Source organism: Notamacropus eugenii, chromosome 1, assembly GCF_028372415.1.
Source record: "Notamacropus eugenii isolate mMacEug1 chromosome 1, mMacEug1.pri_v2, whole genome shotgun sequence".
In the NCBI taxonomy this organism is placed as follows: Eukaryota; Metazoa; Chordata; class Mammalia; order Diprotodontia; family Macropodidae; genus Notamacropus; species Notamacropus eugenii.
The window spans coordinates 247,790,172-247,810,496 of NC_092872.1; the positions used below are offsets into that span (position 1 = coordinate 247,790,172).

Below are 20,325 nucleotides of genomic sequence, written 5' to 3' on the forward strand. Positions count from 1 at the left end.
GGCACTCTTCTAAACATTTTACAAATATTATCTCATTTGATCCTTATAACAGCCTTGGGAAGTAGGTGCTATTATTATTCCCATTTTAAATTTGAGGAAATTGTGGCAAATAGAGGCTAAGTGACTTGCCCAAGGTCAGATAACTAGTAAATATTTGAGGCTAGATTTGAACATAGGTCTTTTTGACTCCAGGCTCAATGCATCTACTGACCACCTACCTGGCTCAACTATTAGAAATTTTTCATGTGAGGAAACAGAGGCTGAAGAAGATTATATGAGTTCCACAGGATGACACACCTAATGTGTGTCTGAATCAGTATTTTGACTAGGGTCTATTTGACTAGCTGTCATCTTCCCAGTCCTCTAACCCACTGAGCATTGCTATGTCACCAAATCCCTACATTTGTAACCTCAGAATTGTTTGCTGTGTTTTGGGCATTGTAATAAGTTCTAAAGATATAAACGGTACCAGGGAGAAAGTCACTCCCTGCCCTGAAGGAGCTTATATTCAAATACAGGAAAGCAATAGACTGATGGAATGAAAGGGGAAAGGATGGTAGAACATAGAAAAGAATGAATATAAGACTGACCAGGAAGCTTTCTTTAAAGTGGAGGCTCTAGGAGAAACCTACTAATCAAAGGATGGGAACAGCACGGTGAATTGTACTTGTAGTGTGAGAAGGCCAGAGGCAAAGTGAACTAATGGCCAGAGTGAGAAGAAGTGGAGCCTGGAGAGGATGAAAGGGTCATGTCTCTTAGAAGAGAAAAGAAAGGAAAAGAAGAGGAGAGGAGAAAACAAGAAGAGGAGAAGGGAGGAGAGGGGAGGGGAAGATAAGGAGAGGGGTAGGGAGGGGAGAGGAAGGGAGGGAAGAGGAAGGGAGGAGAGGAAAGGAGAGGGGAAGAGAGAAGAGAAGTCTCATCATGAACTGTCTCTTGGGAAGAGATGAAATGGTATCTAAAAGCAACAGATAACAATTAACTAGAAACTTGATTTTTATTCGGTAACTCACTCCCTTAGAGAAGAGAGAGCATATGGCCAAGCTCTCAGTATGGGTGATCTCAGCATCAAATTACGATCTGAGTGACAAGGGTAAGCTCAGTTTTTCCTCCCTCTTTCCTAAAACAGGGGAAGTTTTGGAGCAGAACATGACATCACAATCAAGCTTCATGTCAACAAGGTGTCTCTAAAAGAAACTTCCACTGATTTGTACAGAAATAACAGGGAAGGCAAGGGAATGAGCATTTATTGAGCACCTACGATGTGAAAAGCATTGCGCTAAGCATTTTACAAATACTATCCCATTACCCCACAACAACCCTGGGAGTCAGATGCTATTATCGTTCCCATTTTACAGATGAGAAAACTGAGGTGTTTAAGGACCCAGAACCACGTAGTTAGTAAGTGCCTGAGGTCAGAGTTGAACCCTGGTCTTTCTAATTAAAGGCCTAGTACTCTGTCAAGGCCCAATACTATATCCACTATACCACCTATATTCCTTTACAGGTGTTATCTCATTTGATACTCAACAACTCTGGGAGTTATTATTGTTATTATAGGTGTTATTATTATCCCCATTTTACAGTTGAGGAAACAAAAATTAAAGATAAAGTGATTTGCCCAGTGTCTGAAGCAAGATTTGAATTCAGGTGTCCCTGACTCCAGTACCAGAATTGGTAGGAAGAAAAGAAGGGAGGGAGGAAGGAAAGAAGGAGGAAGGAGGGAAGGAGGAAGGAGGGAAGGAGGGAGGGAGGAGGGAGATAGAGAGAGAGAAAGAAAGAGAGAGAGAGAGAAAGAGAGAGAGAGAGAGAGAGAGAGAGAGATCTTACACTATGCCTTCTGAAAGTTTACAATCTCTCCACTACACAAATTCTTCTCCTTATCATCATTAGCCAGTCATTCGGTGAGAATGAGAAGGTCCCCTTTGGGTTGGTCTATAATATATGGATAACTGAAGGTTAAAGTCCTAGTACGACTCAAGGCAGCCTGCTCCATCTCACAGCTACTCTGGCTTAATTATCTAACTGCTTCCCATCAGTAACTGGAAGAAAATTTCTCTGTCTCTCTCCCTTCCTCCTCCTCCTCTCTCTCTCTCTCTCTCTCTCTCTCTCTCTCTCTCTCTCTCTCTCTCTCTCTCTCTCTCTCTCTCTCTCTCTCCCTCCCTCCCTCCCTCCCTCCCTCTCCGTATCTTACCTATTACCACACACAATGAAATCAGGAGTAAGTCCCTGAATTTGACTAAGGATATATGACCTGCTGGTATACCTGAACATTGCTCCTGCATGCAAACCTGAAAATAACACATTAACGTCCCCCTCCCTATCATCTAATAGTGAGCACATCTACTCATCCTGATAGAAGGTGAAGGTCCTCTGACCAACACTGTAATGATCCTATTTTGCTCACAAGTCATAATTTTTCTTTGGCTACAAGCTTTTATAAATCACTCCATTTCACCCATGGTGGGACATCATGGTATATAGGCACTTGGTCAGCTCCTTTCTTCTCCCAAGAGATTCCTAGTGAAGCAGTGGCTCAAATCGAACAAAATGAGGAACAAATCAACAATCATTTATTGAATATGTACTATGTGTCAGGCACTTTGCTATACATTGGAGATACAAATATAAATCATGGTGGTCCCTACCTTTAAGTAGTATTCATTCTATTAATGGCACAATGTCCTCATAGAAAAGCAAATACAGGATATACACTATACAAAATAAATAAAAAGTTATTGATGGTGATGGGAAGAATGCAGAAATAACTCTGAAAATCAGGAAAGCCTTCTTAAATGCTAGAGGAGGAATTTTCCAAGAGTATTTAAGAAAAAGCATGAAATATCTATGATGAGAAGATAGAGAAAAATAGAACAAGTGGCTGAAGACTGTTTCTCCCCAAAACAAAATCTTCCATGCATGTGTCACAGAGAGTTCACAGAAGGAGGGGTTTCCACATCATCATAACCAGGTTCTGAGGCTGCCAAAGACTGCATGTCATTTTCTTTCCCAGAAACTGATTCTGACCCTGTAAAGAATGGAAACTTATCTGAAAAAATAAATAAGAAATTAGTAATAAGGACATTGAATTGCATTCAAAATCATGCTATTCAAAGTTAGTCAAGGAAATAAATACATTTATTTTGCTGCCTAGAGCAGCATTTATATAGCACTTGAAGTGAAGTACTTTGTAGAAGTTATCTCATCGGGTCCTCACAATGACCCTGGAAGACAGGTACTATTGTTATCCCCATTTTACAGATGAGAAAATAGAGGTTGAGAAGTATTCAGTGATTTGCACATAGTAACATAGCTACTGTCAGAGATAGGACTCAACCTCTAGTCAACCTGACTCCATGAGAAATTCTAGGAGGGGTGTAATCAGTGTTTGAATACTTCATGGACAGTCTTCAATGAGCTTCAGGACTAGGATCACTGAGTGGAAATTATTGGGACACGGATTTTTGGTTACATATGAGGAAAACCTCTTGGCAACTTCAGTCATTTTTCACTCATGTCCAACTCTTCATGATCCCATTTTGGGGTTTTCTTGGCAAAGACACTGGAGTAGTTTTCCATTTCCTTCTCATTTTGAAGATAAGGAAACAGGCAAACAGGGTTAGATGACCTAGCCAGAGTCACACAACTAGTGATGTCTGAGGCCAGATTTGAACTCACAAAGATGAGTTTTCCTTACTCCAGGTCTGGCACTCTATCCACTGCACCACCTAGCTGCCCATCCTAACTAGAGCTGTCCAAAGTAGGATGAATTACCTTAGGGAGTTGGGAGTTCTTTAATACTGAAGGTCTTTAGGTAAAGTGTCTTTGACCAGAATATTTTTTTTTTAATTCTTCCTTAGCTATGAGTTCAAATAGATAGTTTCCCAGGTTCCTAACCTCTATGATTTTACACAAGTCTCAGAACATATATTCTCCTTTATCATAAGAATTGATAAAGTCTATAGACAGGTGACTATCTCAGTAAGGAACATGTGAACAAGTCTGCATGGAAGCAATGGGAGAGAGGCTTGAGTTTGTTTGTTTTTTTTTCTTAAAAGTCTCAATCCATTTTTGATTTATTGATGTATGTGAGAGTGAAGGAGGGGAAGTAAGCAAACTATTTCTCTTCCTTTCTTCCTATTTAAGAAAAAGATTAACCATTTAAGTGTACCTAATTGATTAGTGTGAGATTGCTGGAAACTTAACAGTTACCAATCAGTCTGTTTAAAATTAATATATAGTTTATATTCCCAAGTTTCTTCCCATTGTAGTAAAAATTTCTTTTATATTCAGATGGAATTTGATGTCCTATGGACTACAATGGACAGGGTAGAGCTGCTGCCAAAGATCAACAACAATTTCAATAAATCCTAAGGACATGCTCATAGAAGAAAAAACTTTTATTCCACTGGATAACAGTAATAGCTATTTCCCCAAAGTAAGCAGTTGATGGAGACTTCTACATAAGGATGCCTCAGAGATTCACTGTACCGTAAACTTTAGGATAAGAAAATCTCAGAGGTCCAAACTTCCCTTTAGGATGATGAAGAAACTAAAGGCCAGAGGCAGATTCAAACTCAGGTCAATTGACTCAAAATCCAGTGCTTTTCCCACTGTGCAGCAATGTACACCAAATAGAAATGTTTTGATGAATGGAAGAAATGATATATGTGTAAATGCTTAGAAAAATACCTTGTGCAGTGCACATGGAGGGCACCGTTATTACTACTATACAAACCTGAGCAAGAGGCCATCCGCTCTTCTCCTTTATCTGCATCCTCAATTTCAGCAGCAGCATCATACAATTCCCCCTGTGTGCTATCATCAATCTTCAGCTCAATCTCTGCAGTTTCCTCATAATTAGCATCTGGTGAATTCTCATCGATGATGTCATAGACAACTTCACAGGCAGCTTTGTGTTGCTTTGTGGAGGCTGAAATGAGAAATGATCCTTCACTTAAAAGAATTTATTTTTAAAGATTACTCATATTCAAAGCCCTTTTGCAATCTGTCATATGACATTTCCAGATTTATTTCATATGATTTCTCCTCAAGTGTTTTATAGTCCAGCCAAACTGGTAAACTCTCTGTGCTACAAATGAAACCTATATTTTATTGTCTCCATATAAATTTATACATGTTATATCTGCTTGGAGTGTCTTCCTTTTAGCTCAGAGCCTAATGAAGTCCAATCTAGGCTTTAAAATCCAATTCAAATGTTGTTTTCCCCAAGAAGCTTCCTCTAGTGCCCCTAGAAAATTCCCCTCCATTTCCTACATTGTTGTATCCTTCTACTGTGTTATTTTATGTCATAGTTGTCTATGCACATGACATATCCTCATTACTACCTTATAGGCTTCATGGATTCAGGAACTAGCTCTTATCTAAATTTGGTATCTCTCACAGTGCGCACTGTGCTCTCCATACAGTAAATTCTTGGAATAGGATATGACACTTGCCTCAAAGAAGGAAGTGATTCCAAGAGGCAGAAGGGAGGAGGCAGTGTTTCCCAGCCAGGGAGGAAACTGCCTTTTCCAAGAAAGGGATTGAATTGTCAAATTCAGAGGAGTCAGTTTAGTGAAATGTACAGAGACTGTATACAGGGGAGTAATATGAAATATACCTGGAAGCTAAACAATTTGGATTTTATCTTGAAGGCGATAAACAAAAAATAAAGATTTTTGAGCAAAAAAATATTAATAGAGGTTTGTTGCATTTCTCAATGTTGGCATTGGTGGCTCCTTCCCTTTCAGAAAATTTTTAAAGGAAACTAGAAACAAAGGGAAGGCAAAGTGTTTAATGATCATTTTGCTTTTGTTTTCTTTCCCAAGAAGAATGATCTTTAGACTAGAAAGAACAACAGAAATGGTTGATGCTGGAGGGCTCCCTGAACTTGGGATGTGAAAATAAACTACATTTTTATTATCACTAGCTGCCCATTGAAATTAAGCATTTCTTCCAATTATGAATTTTGTCAATAGACATTATTTGGAGTTCATTGGTAGTGCCAGAGACCTGTGACCTGTAAAAAGTTCAGAACTACTGGGTTAATGGGTAGTTAATATATCCATGATAAATATGTAGAGCACTTCTCTGCCTTTAATGAATTTCAGTCAACTCGCATAAATTTTCTTAATTGTTGGAACCTGAAAGAACTGTCCCATGTGATTTATAAATCAATAGCTGTGATATCCAGAACATTATAAAGAAAAAGAGAGCTGTCTCAAAATGGGAAAAGAGAAAACATTGTCTCTTTTTTTGTCAAATGAAAAAGAGTGCACTGCAGCCTAAAAACCAGTGATGTTGACTTTGATTCTAGAATGTTTTAGTAAAAAGGCAATTAGTAAATTTATATAAAAGGAAGTAACAATCACAAAAAAGAGTATGACTTCATCAAGAGACCTTGCTATTATAACTCTGTTGTCTTTTGTTACAGAGTGATTAAGCTGCCAAATCAGCAGAATAATGGAAACGTAGCTTACTAAGATTTTAGGAAATCATGTGACACACTATTCCATGTTGGCATGAAACAATACCAGCAGAGCACTGGCTCCAGGGTCAGAAGACCCTTGGGTTCATGTTTGACCTCTGATATGTCAGTATGACCTTTGGCAAATTACTGAACCTTTCTGCTCCTCAGGTTCCTCAACCCTAAAATGAGAAGGTTGAATTAGATATCCTCTGAAATTCCTTCCATATCTAGATCTCTGATACATAAGCTTATGTGAACAAAATGAATGGTAACAACTATATGATTCATAACTCATCACATGTACAGACTGAAATTTGGATTCTTTTAATGCCTTTTTTACCCTCTGGTTCTATCATATCGGACAGTTTTCCTTGATAACTACTTAAAAGATGACGTCTAGGCTCTTTTTTAATCATGATTTTCAGGTAGTCCAATAATTTTTTAATTATCTGTCCTTGATCTATTTTCCACATCAGTGATTTTTTCCAATGAGATATCTTATATTGTCTTCTATTTTTCATTCTTTTGGTTTATTTTTATGATTTCTTGATTTCTCATAAAGTCATTAGCTTCCATTTGCTCCATTCTAATTGTGAAGAATTCATTTTCTTCAATAAACTTTTGGACCTCCTTTTCCATTTGGCCAATTCTGCTTGTTAAAGAATTTTTCTCCTCATTGGCTTTTTGAACTTCTTTTGCCATTTGGGTTAGTCTATTTTTTAGGTGTTATTTTCTTCAGTATTGGGGAGGAGGGGTCTCCTTTAGCAAGCTAATGACTCAATTTTTGTGATTTTTTTCCATCGTTCTCATTTCTCTTCCCAATTTTTCCTCTACTTCCCTTACTTGATTTTCAAAATTCTTTTTGAGTTCTTCCATGGCCTGCAACCAATTCATATTTTTCTTCGAGGCTTTTGATGTAGGAGCTTTGTTGTCTTCTTCTGTTTGTGTGTTTTGATCTTCTTTGTCACCAAAGTAAGATTGCATAGTCTGAGTTCTTTTACAATCTTTACTCATCTTCCCAGCCAAATACTTGACTTTCTAGCTCTTTGTCAAGGTAGGACTCTGCTTCCAGTGGTAGGTAGGTGTTGTGTCCCAGGATTCAGGTATTTTGTATCAGCTACTTGATCCTCCTCTATCTATGAGCCCAGAGCTCATGAAGCAGCCTCTGCTGCTGCTGCTGCTGTTAACCTCTGCCACCACTGCCACTGCCACCACCACCCCCACTACCCTGGGGCTGGGGTCAGACTGGGAAGACCTTGCATTCCTCTTTCACCCAAGTCCCACAGAATTTTCCCACTTACCTTTTTGGAGTTTATAGTTTGAGAAGTCTGGAAACTGCCACAGCTGCCAATGATTCAGTCCCTCGAGGCCTGCTCTGGTCCATCTGTGCCAATGCCACCCATACCCAGACTATGCTGTACTCCCTGCCTGGTGCAATAAACCCTTTCTGTCAACTTTCCAAGTTGTCTTTTGGGATTTGTTCCACTCTGCCATTTTGTGGGTTCTGTAGCTCTTGAATTTGTTTACAGTCATTTTTACAGGTATTTGGAGGGCTTTGGGGGAGAGCTCAGGGAAGTACCTGCTTTTACTCTGCCATTTTGGCTCAACCCTGTAATACAAATTCAAACAAGGAGTAAAGGAATTAATCACTAACAGTGAAACTTGGCATCAATAAGTCCAAAGTGGAGAGATGGTTGGGAGAGATGTTAATTCATTCAACAAACAATTAAGTGATTTGTGTATAAATAGCACAGTGGTAAGAACTGGAGGGAGGTATAAAGTAAAGAAAAATACCATCTCAGACTTTCTTAGTCTCCCGAAATCATAGCCTGATAGAATGGAGGGTTAGGGTTCTCATTCCACCTACTCAAAAGACAAGCTCTATTCAAAAGGGAAAAAATTGATCAAAGTGGCCTTGAAGTTTTTTTTCTAAAACCCTTTTAGCTCCTAACAAGTGATGTCAAAATGTTCTGTCTAATGGAGGATCCATGGAGCACACATATGTCTTAGAACAGGACTTTTTATCTAGGGCCTTATGGAGAAATGTCTCATGAAAAATTGCAACCTTCCATCAGCTGAATGAAAACAAGGGTTTTGACTTCACATCAACAAAGAATAAGAAAGGACTGGGGCAGGGGTGGGGAAATCATGGCCTCTAGGGCACATATGGCTCATCCTCAAGTGTGGCCCTTTAAATCCAAACTTCACAGAACAAAATGAAGTTTGGATTTAGTCAAAGCACCACATTTGAGAACTTACAGGGCCATATGTAGTCTCGAGGCCACAGGTCCTCCACTCCGGGACCAAGGTACAATAGTCCCCAGAAGTGCTAGTGGTGGTAAAATTGATATGGAACAGCCTCCCAAATCATTAATCAGTTATGAATGAAAGTAAATCAGTTTCTTTTAGGAAATGGGTTCCTGCCTAGGTTATTTCTTCCCAAATCAATTGTTGTAACAACAGAAAAGTTTTTAATTGAACGTTTTGTTTGCATTTCCCTTTCTTTCCCCCACAAATCTCATTCGTCATTTAAAAAGCTCAATGACTAACATGCACTCTATTTCCCTAGTCACTTACCTTTGCACTGACTCCTCTTGTGTCCCAACTTAACTGCCATGACTATGAGGAGCAAACAGACAAGAGTCCCCTGGACGATGAAGACAATTGTAGGCACTGTGAATCTCTCTGGGGCAGGTGAAGGAGATAGGCTGGAGTAGTAAGAACTTTAAAAGACAATTGGTCACCCCAGTGAGGATTATCCTCACCAAACTTGTTATCCAGACCCCAAAATACTCTGGATGAAGGGCCTATTTGCTGGTTAAGAAAAGTTTAAGTCTCCCACCCATATCTGTAGAGAAATCAGAATTTATTTATACCCACATTGCCTAGGGTACCACCAATGAGTTGACTTTTGAGTCAGAAGACATTCTGTGACACAAGGGGAATGCTCTTTGAGAATGACACAGTGAATGAAGTCCATGAGGACAAAGAAGGGCAGAGGGTTACCTGTTTCAGGTGGTAATGAAGTAAATTCTATCTCACCTACAGAGAAAAATGAGAAGGTGCCAGAATGATAACACAGTCATGGTCCTTGACCACCTCAGAAGAGATGGTATGTGTTCTGCTGTTGACAGACTCCCCCTGCCAATCCCACCTTCTGCTCACAGACCCCCTCACTCACCAGAGCAATTCACAGCTGCATCTTCCTTGTGACCACAGTCACTATGTCCCCAGAGTTCTGCAGGACAGTCCCATAGAAACAATTCACTCCCCTTACACTGCACCTCATCCAACCAAATAGTCCCTGTCCCTTGTCCAAAAGCAGCTTCTCTTGGAGCAGATATAGCTGGGCCACAGCCCAGCTGCTGGCACACAACTTCAGCATCTGCCAAGTCCCACGAGTCATCACACACTGTTCCCCAGGAGCCACCATGCCATATTTCCACTCGCCCAGAACAGCCATCTTTTCCACCCATGACTCGCAGGTTGACCTCTGAAAATGCATCCACTGACTATTACTGAGAGAACGGATGACAACAGAAAGAAAGGACAAAGTTGGGACTATAGATACCTGTGCAGTTGTGGGAAGCTGAGCAATTGTGTGAGCTTGTTGTCCTCTTGAGTATTTCCTCTAAACCTCCTGCAAAGAACAAGCCTCAAATGAGTATCTAATGCCTCTTCTTCTGCTGCCCTATTCTAGTTACCCCAGCTCTGATCCTCTTGTGCAGAGCATCACCTTCACAATTGATTCAGACGTCACGTTCAGGATGACAGGGTCGCTGCTGCCAAGGTCCAGATGGGCAATGCCAGAGAGAGGCATTGGGCTGCTTCCGACACTGAATGTTCCCCAACCAAGACATTTGGAGGTTGGCTGCAGGTTGTTGTTTCCACATCTGCCAACCTCGGTCTCCACACTCCAGGTGTTTGCATATGATGGCCAGAGAGTCATCACTCAGGTTTGTATCACAGATACTTCCCCATGCGCCATTGTGAGAAATCTCCAGTCTCCCAGCACATTGGTGGATATCACTGGCCAGTCTCAGTGCTGTGAACTCTGGGAATGAAGACACAAATCAGTACACAGGTTAAACTCTGATTTTTTGCTGCTTTGTGCTATATCCCCTCTATGTTGCATTTTTGTGTGTGTATAACTCATATTCCTGTATTTGTATAGAAGTCTATGTTCTTTTCTTGTTTGAGGAAAAGAATCACTATTACTGCTACTAGTACCACCACCACCACCACCACCACCACCACTACTACTACTACTATTACTACGACTACTCAAACCTAGAAAGGTTGAATCATTAAATACAACTAATAAAGATATAAATATCTCCATATATCTCAATAGACAAGTGGTCACTCCTAGAAGGGATGCTTATATTGCTGTTACTATAAGTTAATGTAATGTTAATTGGAATTTAGGCTCTTCTCTGTCCATTAATGGGCCTCAGGAGGAGACCATTAAGAGAAGCTTGATTAGGGGAGGATTGTTTTGTAGGAAGACCCACGCCTTTTCTTAATTGTTAATGAGGCACTGGGTCACAAGGGTCATGACCTCAGGCTCTGAAAGTACATACATATATATACATAGTTGAGATGAGTTTTTACTTTGGGGGCTTACTCTTTGGAAGAAGGTTTGCATGTCAGATGAGACTCTGGGTAACTCTTAAAGAGACCACCACCACCACCATTATGGTCTTTGAAAATCCAGATGTTGGTGCTTCTCTCTCTGGTAACTGTCTATGTATGTAATGGCCAGACAGTTGGATGTGTCTATTGATCTGTGATGTATGTGTTGCTTATGATCAGACAATTAGAAGCCCTGTCTATTAGTCTTTATTTCTCTGCTTGTATTTTCTCTGTTGGTGAATATGATTAAAGAAGATTGTTGACCCCCTTTTAAGTTGCTTTCCTTAGAAAAGCAGCCAGCAGGTCATCCTGGATATTTGTCAGAGTGCTTGCTATTACAGGTACATAGCAGACTTGTCCATTGAGAAAGAACAAAATTAAGTATGCCTTTCTCACTTTGTTGCCCATCCTTGGGGTAATATTAGAGCATGAAATCTAAATAACTTTTATGTGTGTAGATCCCTTTGATGAAGTCCATGAACCCGTTCCCATAGTAATGCTTTAAAATAATTAAAGGAAATTAAAAGAAATTTTAAAAGAAATTAAAAGAAAAATTAAAAAATTAAAGGAAATTTCAGTTTGGTTAGTGAAAATAATGACAATTATTTTCCCTCTAATGTGCCAGGTAGGTGTATTGACAAAGTCATTGGGCTGTCCTAATACTAAATAACAGCATACATAAATCTAAAAAATACAAAAGAGAAAATGTTATCTGACTACACAAAGTTCGTATAGCTAACTGCTTAGAAAAAATTAGCTCCTAGTGGAGGTAAACATAGTGTGGAAGAGAAAAAACAAAGATGTAATTGGCCATTATAAATAAGAGTTCACTGATCACTTCATGATGAAGCACATGTATCCCCAAGTCTGTTCATGGTCTATTTCTGATTCCTATAACTTAGGCTAATGTCTCAGGGCAGTCTCCAAAATTTAATTATGCTATATAGCACACTTAACTCTCCAAGTAGATATTAGAATCCTACAAAAAGTCTCCAGTCTATCAGCCAGATAGCTACCAAATAATCCAAGGCACAGTTTTCATCAGACCAGTCCAATAATCAAAAGCACTTAGATAGTCGTTGTTGCCTCTAGGATAAAATACAAACTCCTTCACTTTGTGTTTAAGGCCTGAAGCAATCTACCTTCCAGACATATTTCATGCACACTGCCATTCACCTTAGGTAAATTAATAGGTATAAGAAGAACTCCAGCTTCCATTTTGCACTGGTGCACGTTGGTATAAGCCATTGTCATTGCTGGAACAAATTCCCTTTACATCTCCACTTTTCAGAATCCTTCTTTTCTATGTAGGTAAGTGCAGTCCTCATTGTGAGACTTTCTCTTACCCTCTCCACACAGTCATTTACAGCTGAAAGGATTCTCTCTAAAATTATAAGCTTATTTCTTTTTCAGTTATCTCCATTGCCCCCATCAGTTCCCTGACTTTTATTATGCTTATCTGTATGTATATATAATATTTTCCTCCATCACTTTCCCAACACAAATAGAATATAAGCTTCTCTGATTCACTTGTATTTAATATAATGTCTTAAATGTAGTTGGTGCTTAATAAATGTTCAGTGAATGAATGAATTTAGGGACCTTGTCTAATAATTTGTATTCTCTTTAGCATCTTACAACAGTCAGAGAATATAAGTGAAGCCTCAATGATGAAAATTCTATTGAGTACTTAATATGCACCAAAGGCAGTTTAATAAATACTACAGGGTCTCAGATTTCAAGTGTCAAAGTGTCTCTCCTTTCTGCCACCAGCAAGTATAACCAGAGGGAAGTCATATGTACCTGCAGAGACTTAACTCAAATGCCTAACGAGTGAATTCATTCTCAAAGGAAAAATCCCAGAGTCACTTCCATGGATGCTGCTGAACCAGAGCCTACAAGAAGCCATGCCCTGATGGAGGTCCCATGTGAATGCAGTGTGGGTGACCTTACTGCTCTGATCCTCCATGATCCCATTTGACAGTCAAGCCAAAGTTCAGTGCTCTAACCCAGTAAATAGATATGCTACTAGTTAACAGCTTGTGGTGCCAACAGTCAGAATTCTTTATCAAGTGTAGTCTAATATGAGTTTTCTACAAAGATGTAAAAAACTTACATTGCACAGGTTGTAAAAGACCCTGAAAGGCAAGAACATTGCACTGAATGTAAGATGAAATTTAACAGGAATAAATATAAAATCTTATACTTGGGTCCAAAAAAGCTAACTTCAAAAATACATGATGATAGTTAGGAAATAGTGTGCCTAAAAAGGATCTCATAGGGTACCTAGAAATTCATATGAGGCAACAGTATAATATACATCCAAAAACAAAACCATCCTAACATAGTATCGGGCAGGAAGTGATAGTGCTCTTATACTTTGTCCTGGTCAGAGAACTTATAGGGTATTGTGTTCAATTTGGGGTATCAGTATATGGAGGTCATAGATGAGCAAGAAAGGATCTGGAGGAAGCCAGAGGGGTGAAAGACCTCATCCATACTACATAAGGCACAATGTAAGAAACTGGGGGTGTTTAACCTGGATAAACAGAGATTCAGGGAAAATTAAATCTGTGTTGAAGTATTTGCCATGCAGAATGAAAATTAGATTTGTTCTATTTGACCCTGGGGCCAGAATTAGGAGCATTGAGAAGTCACAGGAAGCAGATTTGAAATGAATGTCCACATATCCCAAGAGACACAGAACTGACCTGAGCAGAGAACACCAGCATCCTCCTTGTGTCTATAGTCATGCTGGCCCCAGCCTTGGAATGGGCAACGCCAGAGCTCAGATTCATTTCTAGAGCATCTCAGTTCATCCAGCCAGATGGGCCCAGTTCCTGCCCCATAATGAGCTGATCCTATGGCACTAAGGGCTACAGCACAGTCCAGCTGTCCACAGACCACATTGGCATCAGAGAGGTCCCATGCATCATCACACACTGTACCCCAAGTGCCATTATGGTAAATCTCCACTCTCCCAGCACAGCAGCCGGTGCCATTCACTAGGCGGATCCTTCTGCTCCCTGAGTGACAAAGTCCATCATTAAGCATGAGAAGGAGAGGCCAGAAAGGATTCTGCAGGATTGGGCAGCTACTCACCTGAGCAGATGACACCAATATCCTGCATGATCCCCACTGGAACCAAGGCAGACATGGAGGTGTTACACTGACTTAGCTAGGTCTCATTGCCCACACATCTCACACTGCTCAAGCCCACAGGACCTCTCCTGTGGAGGGGTGCAAGAGGATTAAAGGCTCTCTCTGCCTTTCCACAATGGAGCTGTCTGCATACTACCTGCGCACCGTCGAGATCCCAAGCAGCATCCAGGACTCTGCCCCAGACTCCATGCAAGGAAATCTCTACTCTCCCATCGCAGTGGCTGTGTCCATCTCTCAGCTGCACAGATTCTGACAGACCTGGATTCAGAGATATAACTGACTTGGAGCATTGAAAGAGATGGTACATTTGATGACAAAAGGGCTATACAGAAATACATAGGATCCCCATGTTGGGCCCATCTCTCTTTCATACTCAGCACTCACCTACCTGCCCAGAAGCACAGGTGGATGCCCCCAAGGTGCTTACTGGGCATTTCCACAAATGGGACTCTGTCCCCAAGCAATGAAATTCATCAGGCCAGATGGAATGAATGCCTTCCTCAAAATAAGCTATTCCAAGGGTAGCCACAGCATTGCCACAGTTGAGCTGATGGCAGAGGACACTGGCATCTTCTATATCCCAGTGGGAAGCACAGAGAGGGGCCCAGATCCTTTGTACCTGCATCTCCACTGTCCCTGCACATCTGCTGCTTCCATTCACCAGTCTATATTCTATAGAAAAACAGAAGGGCTTATTCAGAGGGGACTTCTATGCATAGATCCAAGAGACTCCATCACTGCTACTGATTTTCTTTGAACACTCACTAAGTGGTGAGAATAACCCAACATTCTTTCCGTTTTTTTTCTCTCCTTCTAACCTTCAGTTTTGTTCCAGAGAGGTTAAGATTATTCTCATGGCTAGATGAAATATGTGGTTGCCTTCAAGAAAGGATTCTTGGAGAATATCAGGTAAAATAGAATCATAAAGAAACATATCCAAGAGTTAAAGCCATATTCTATAGATTCTAGCCAAATAAGTTGTCAACAATCTAAATACCCCCATAAAAGTAACAACGGAAGTCTAGTAAGGTATTTATACTTTAGTAAGCATAGATTTTTTCAGATTCTTTCTTGATTGATTTAGGAAAAAAAACCATTCAAGAAAATGAAAGAAGGCATAAATGATGCTAGATATTACAAGTCCTGCAAGAGACCCTCACCTGAGCACCAGACCCCTGCATCCTGTTGATGAGTACACTGGTCCTTCTTCCTCAAGTTCCAGGGACAATGAAACAAATGGGATTCATTCCCACCACACTGGAAGCTCTCTCTCCACACTTCTCCAGGGCCCTTTCCAAAGTGAGCTCCCCTCAGGATGGAGATAGCCACTCCACATTCTAGTTCTCGACAGACAACATCAGCCATGTGTAGATCAAGGTCAGAATCACAGACAGTGCCCCAGGTCAGGCCTCTTTTCACTTTCAGGCATCCTTCACATCGATGCTCCCCTCCTACCAGTCGGACCTCTATGTGTCCTAAAAAATCATGAAATCAGAGCATTTCAGACATGGAAGGGACCTCTGAGGCTGAAATGACCAGCCTGAATTTGACCAAAAGTCTTCTTTTGGAGTCAACCAACCTCAGCTTAAGATCTTCAGTGAGATGCAATGTACTATGCCCATCATTCTTAGGGTTGTCTTCTGGGGCAGAACACATGGAATCTTTTTTCTGTGTGAATCCTTTAAATACTTAAATGTAGCCATCATATTTCCCCTAAGCTTTTTCTCTCTCTTGTTAAACATCCCTGGATCCTTTAACCAATCCTGAGCAGAGAAGATCCCTTCAATCAAGTTTCTAAGACCATGGGGCAAGATAGAGGAAAGAGGAGTGGTTCAGTTTATTCCCTTTTCAAGCAACCAGGCTAAGTTCTTTATTATCCCTCCAAATAACAATAGCTAGCACTTATATAGTACTTCAAGATTTGCAAAGTACTTTACAAATATGATCTAGTTTAATCCTCAGAACAACCCTGAACAGTAGGCACTATTATTATATTGATTTTATGGATGAAGAAATTAAGACTAAGGAAAGTTAAGTGGTTACTCCAGGGCCAGAACTGAAATCAAAGGAGGTCAATCCTTTCCTCCCAAGCCACTCCTTCTCCTGACATTTTTGAATGTGATAAAGACTAATTATTATAGACGACATTGAACAGATGGCATATAAATAGTTTTAAATATTTGTTCCACCAAGAAAATAACTAAAATATACATAACCACATAGGCCATAGCCCACAGATTCCACTGCTAGACATATTCCCAAGGAGACCAATATAGAAAGGCTATATTTGTGGGGGGTTTGCAAAGAATTACTAAAAAAGCAGGTGCTCATAGATTTTCCAAACAAATTATCTACAATGACACAATTGAATATTACTGTGCCACAAGAGATATGATGAATATGAAGAATAATGAGAAAACATAAATTAGCTTATGAAGTGTGAAATAAGCAGAATCAGGAAAATTATAGAGAAAATGACTACAATGAGGTAAATGCACCAATTATTTTACAACCCTTTGATGCAAGCGGCCTTTGGGAGTTGTCTTGGATTTTTAAAATCCATCAACTGTTAAGCAACCATTTTGGTTGATAGGTAAAGAGGCCATCACCAGAATGATCCAACTTGTAGGAACTCAGAGCTTGTACTCCATTGACTCAGCTTTTAAGACCTCAAGGTCCTGTGTATACCATGATGAGGCCCTAATTTGTTACTCTTCAATGAAGTCAAAAAAGGGTTACATGGCACTGGATTCCATCCGACTTATGCCTTGAGAGATATATCAAAAGAACTGAGAGTAGATCTTACCTGAACATATCACTTCAGCATCTTTGTCACATGGATCTTTAATATCTCTATTGATTTTGCAATTGAAGATGCTAGACTCAGTTCCATTGCATTGTAAGAGTTTACTCTTTGTGTTTTTGGATCTTTCAACGGGAGCTTGAACAACTGAGCCACAACCCAACTCCCAGCACAGAACAGCTGCCTCATTCTTATAGACACCACATATCTGAAAAGTGAGTCCTGTGGCTTGGATTTCTGGTATCCCTGCACAGGGACTGCCCACTTGCTTCAGATATGGCTTTGATATGGATTTGGAATCGCCTGAAACACAGACAACTTAGTTGTATAAGAGTCTCCTTCCAATACAACTCAGAGTTTGAATACTATTCATTATTAGCAATAAATTGGATTTGGTCCCAATGGTATTACTCTCCTTTTCTCTAGAACCTAGAAATTCAGAAGGGGAAGTCCTTTAGATGTTTTTACTCCAAACATCATTTCTTCAACCCCTGAAGGATCGTAAAGTTCATCATGGTTGGATGACCCCCACCGCAGGTTATGGAAGCTACCTATCTCTCTCTCTGCTCCATCCTCCCTCCAAGAAAGGGTCAGATCACTCCACTAGCCTCATAACAAGTAATTGACCTATGAGGCAGTCTCATTCTAGAGCAAGGAATACTGTTCAATATAGAGAAGAAACCTTGGCTCTCCCCCTGGGTTCCAAAAAGTAAAAGATCTAGGTCAGGGGTGAGGAACCTATAGTCTTGAGGTCACATACGGCTCTCTAGGTTCTCAAGTGCAGCCCTTTACCTGAATCCAAACTTCACAGAACAAATCCGCTTAATAAAAGGATTTGTTCTGTGAAACTTGAACTCAGTCAAAAGGCTGTACCCAAAGATTTAGAAGACTACATGTGACCTTGAGGCCATAGGTTCCCCACCCTGGTCTACTACAAAAATGTATGAAATTTGTCAGCATATCTTTTCTGTAGCCTGTAACACTTTAAAGGTCTCCCTCCCTTCTTCTTTTAAGCACCTCAGATTCCCATGTGCTCATATTCTTAGTCTCCCCCCTCTTTAAAAATCTGCTCTCAGTAAAAAGAACCTAATAATGACTATTTGCACCTCAGTGTGAATTTAGTTTAAATTACCTTGCTATCTCTCTAAGATGTGTTTCTAAGAGGCTTAATCTCTAACTGAGGAATTAATTCTTAGCTTCCCACAAAGGACCATGAATAAATCATTCCCATCTTCCAAACTTCACTATTACTATTGAGGGTACCACTTATCCTACCAGTCTCTCAGACCTCCAACCACAACCTTGATTTTCACTCTCATTCATCCCATGTATCAAATCTGTTATCAAATCTTGATATTTCCGCCCTTATCATAAGTCTTGAATATTTTCCCTTTTCCTCATTTACAGAACCACAGTTCTAACTCACACCTTTATCAACTCTCATGTGAACTATTAAAACAGTCTTCTAATTGGGTTTGATGTCTTGAGTATCTCCCTACTTCAACTCATCCTCCACTCAGCTACCAAAGTGGTTTCTCTAAAGCAGAGCCCTGACTATGTCACCCTTTACTACCTCCAGAAACAAATATGGAATCCTCTGTTTTACACTGAAAGTGCTTCACAACCTGCCCCTTTTCCTAACTTCCTTATCTTCTTATACTTTGCTCCACCACACACCCTTTATGATTTTTGCAGTTCCTTGAACTCTCCCTCTCTCATCTCCATGCATTTGTACTGGCTAATTCCTATGCATGAAATGCTGCAAACCCAACTTCTCTCTCTTAGTTTACATGCTTAGTCATTTTTCAAATGTATCTGAGTGACATTTGGGTATTTCTTAGCAAAGATACTGGAGTGGTTTGCCATTTTCTTCTCTATCTCATTTTATAGAAGAAGAAACTGAGACAAACAGGATAAAGTAAATTGTCCGGGGTCATACAGCTTCTAAGTGCTGAAACCGTATTTGAACTCAGGTCTTCCTGATTCCAGGCCAGGAGCTCAATCCACTGTACCACCTAGCTGCCTATCAAAGACACAGGAAGAGAATCAGGTTCAAATATAGCCTGAATGACCTTGGCAAATTATTTAACTTCTATTTGCCTCAATTTCCTCAACAGTAACCCTGCCTCCTAGGGCCATCATGAGGATCAAATAAAATAAAGGTGTAATATAAATACTAGCTGTTATTGATTCTCTAATACCACTATCAACATGTAAATTATTTTTTCTTAAACATATAATATAATATAAACTAAATAACAACTGATAAGTGTTTGTTGAGTGGATTGGATTGAATGGAATTGATTGCTCAAGAGTCCCGTGACATAACATCCCCCAAGCACCTCCAAAGGCCTGATCAAGTGGAACAGGAAATTGGGGAGAAAATGAGAAAGGCAGGATCCCACTGTCATCTCCAGCACTAAAATATAATTTTGTAAATTTTAAAATGTAAATTAGTGCTAGATAAGTGCCCCCATCAAGGAATAAAGGGTTATAGTGCTAGAAGTAATCATCTATTCTAAGTGTTCTTAACTTCCTTTGTATCATAGACTCCTTGGGCAAACTTGGGGAAGTTTATGAACCCCTTCTCTAAATCATGTTTTGAAGTGTATAAAATGTATATAGATATTTACATATCTCTATATATATATACCCACGTGTGTACATACATGATTACAAAAGAAATCAATGATGTTGATATGTTATGATCAAGGATTTTTTAAAGGTTCATGGAGCCCAACTTAAGGGTCCCAATCTAGTCTTATTTCATCATTTTATGGATACTAAAGCCAAGGTGAGTGAAGCAACGTGCCTGTTATCACATGTCCTAAGTAGTGAAGTCAGGTCAAGAGCTCTTTTCCTGCTAACTCATACTCCTTCTGTGAACCAGATCTGTCATCTCATGAGAGAAAAGTGTTGAATAAAGGGAGGCTAGACAAGGCATTTAGAGTCCCTTTTAATTCCAGAGAGTCAGAAGAGTTCTCTCTGAAGAGGACAAAAAGGCACTAGGTACTAGAGGTATTAAACAAAACTAAACAACTTCACAGCATTGATAACGGCAGTTATTATTTTTACCTGAACAAAACACAAAGGGAAACCAGTCTTGAGAGCAGTTGCTGTGGCCCCATATCCCAAGGGTGCACTCCCAGATCGATGATTCATTACCACTACAAGAGAGTCCGTGTAGGGTGGGTGGGATATATTGCTGTGAAAATGGCACGACCTGAGGAGCTCCAATGGCTGAGCCACAACCCAT

The 20,325-nt window shown here is 40.0% G+C and overlaps 1 protein-coding gene across 1 annotated transcript; it reads right to left on the reverse strand.

The window, feature by feature from the left end:
* Positions 1-2,921: 2,921 nt before the first annotated feature.
* LOC140515209 (scavenger receptor cysteine-rich domain-containing protein SCART1-like) lies at positions 2,922-20,325 on the reverse strand. Its single transcript, XM_072625836.1, is given in 10 exon segments — positions 2,922-3,046; positions 4,736-4,930; positions 9,651-9,962; positions 10,206-10,523; positions 13,816-14,130; positions 14,207-14,546; positions 14,655-14,938; positions 15,427-15,741; positions 17,073-17,372; positions 20,145-20,325. Coding segments are annotated over 10 exon segments (2,685 nt in total).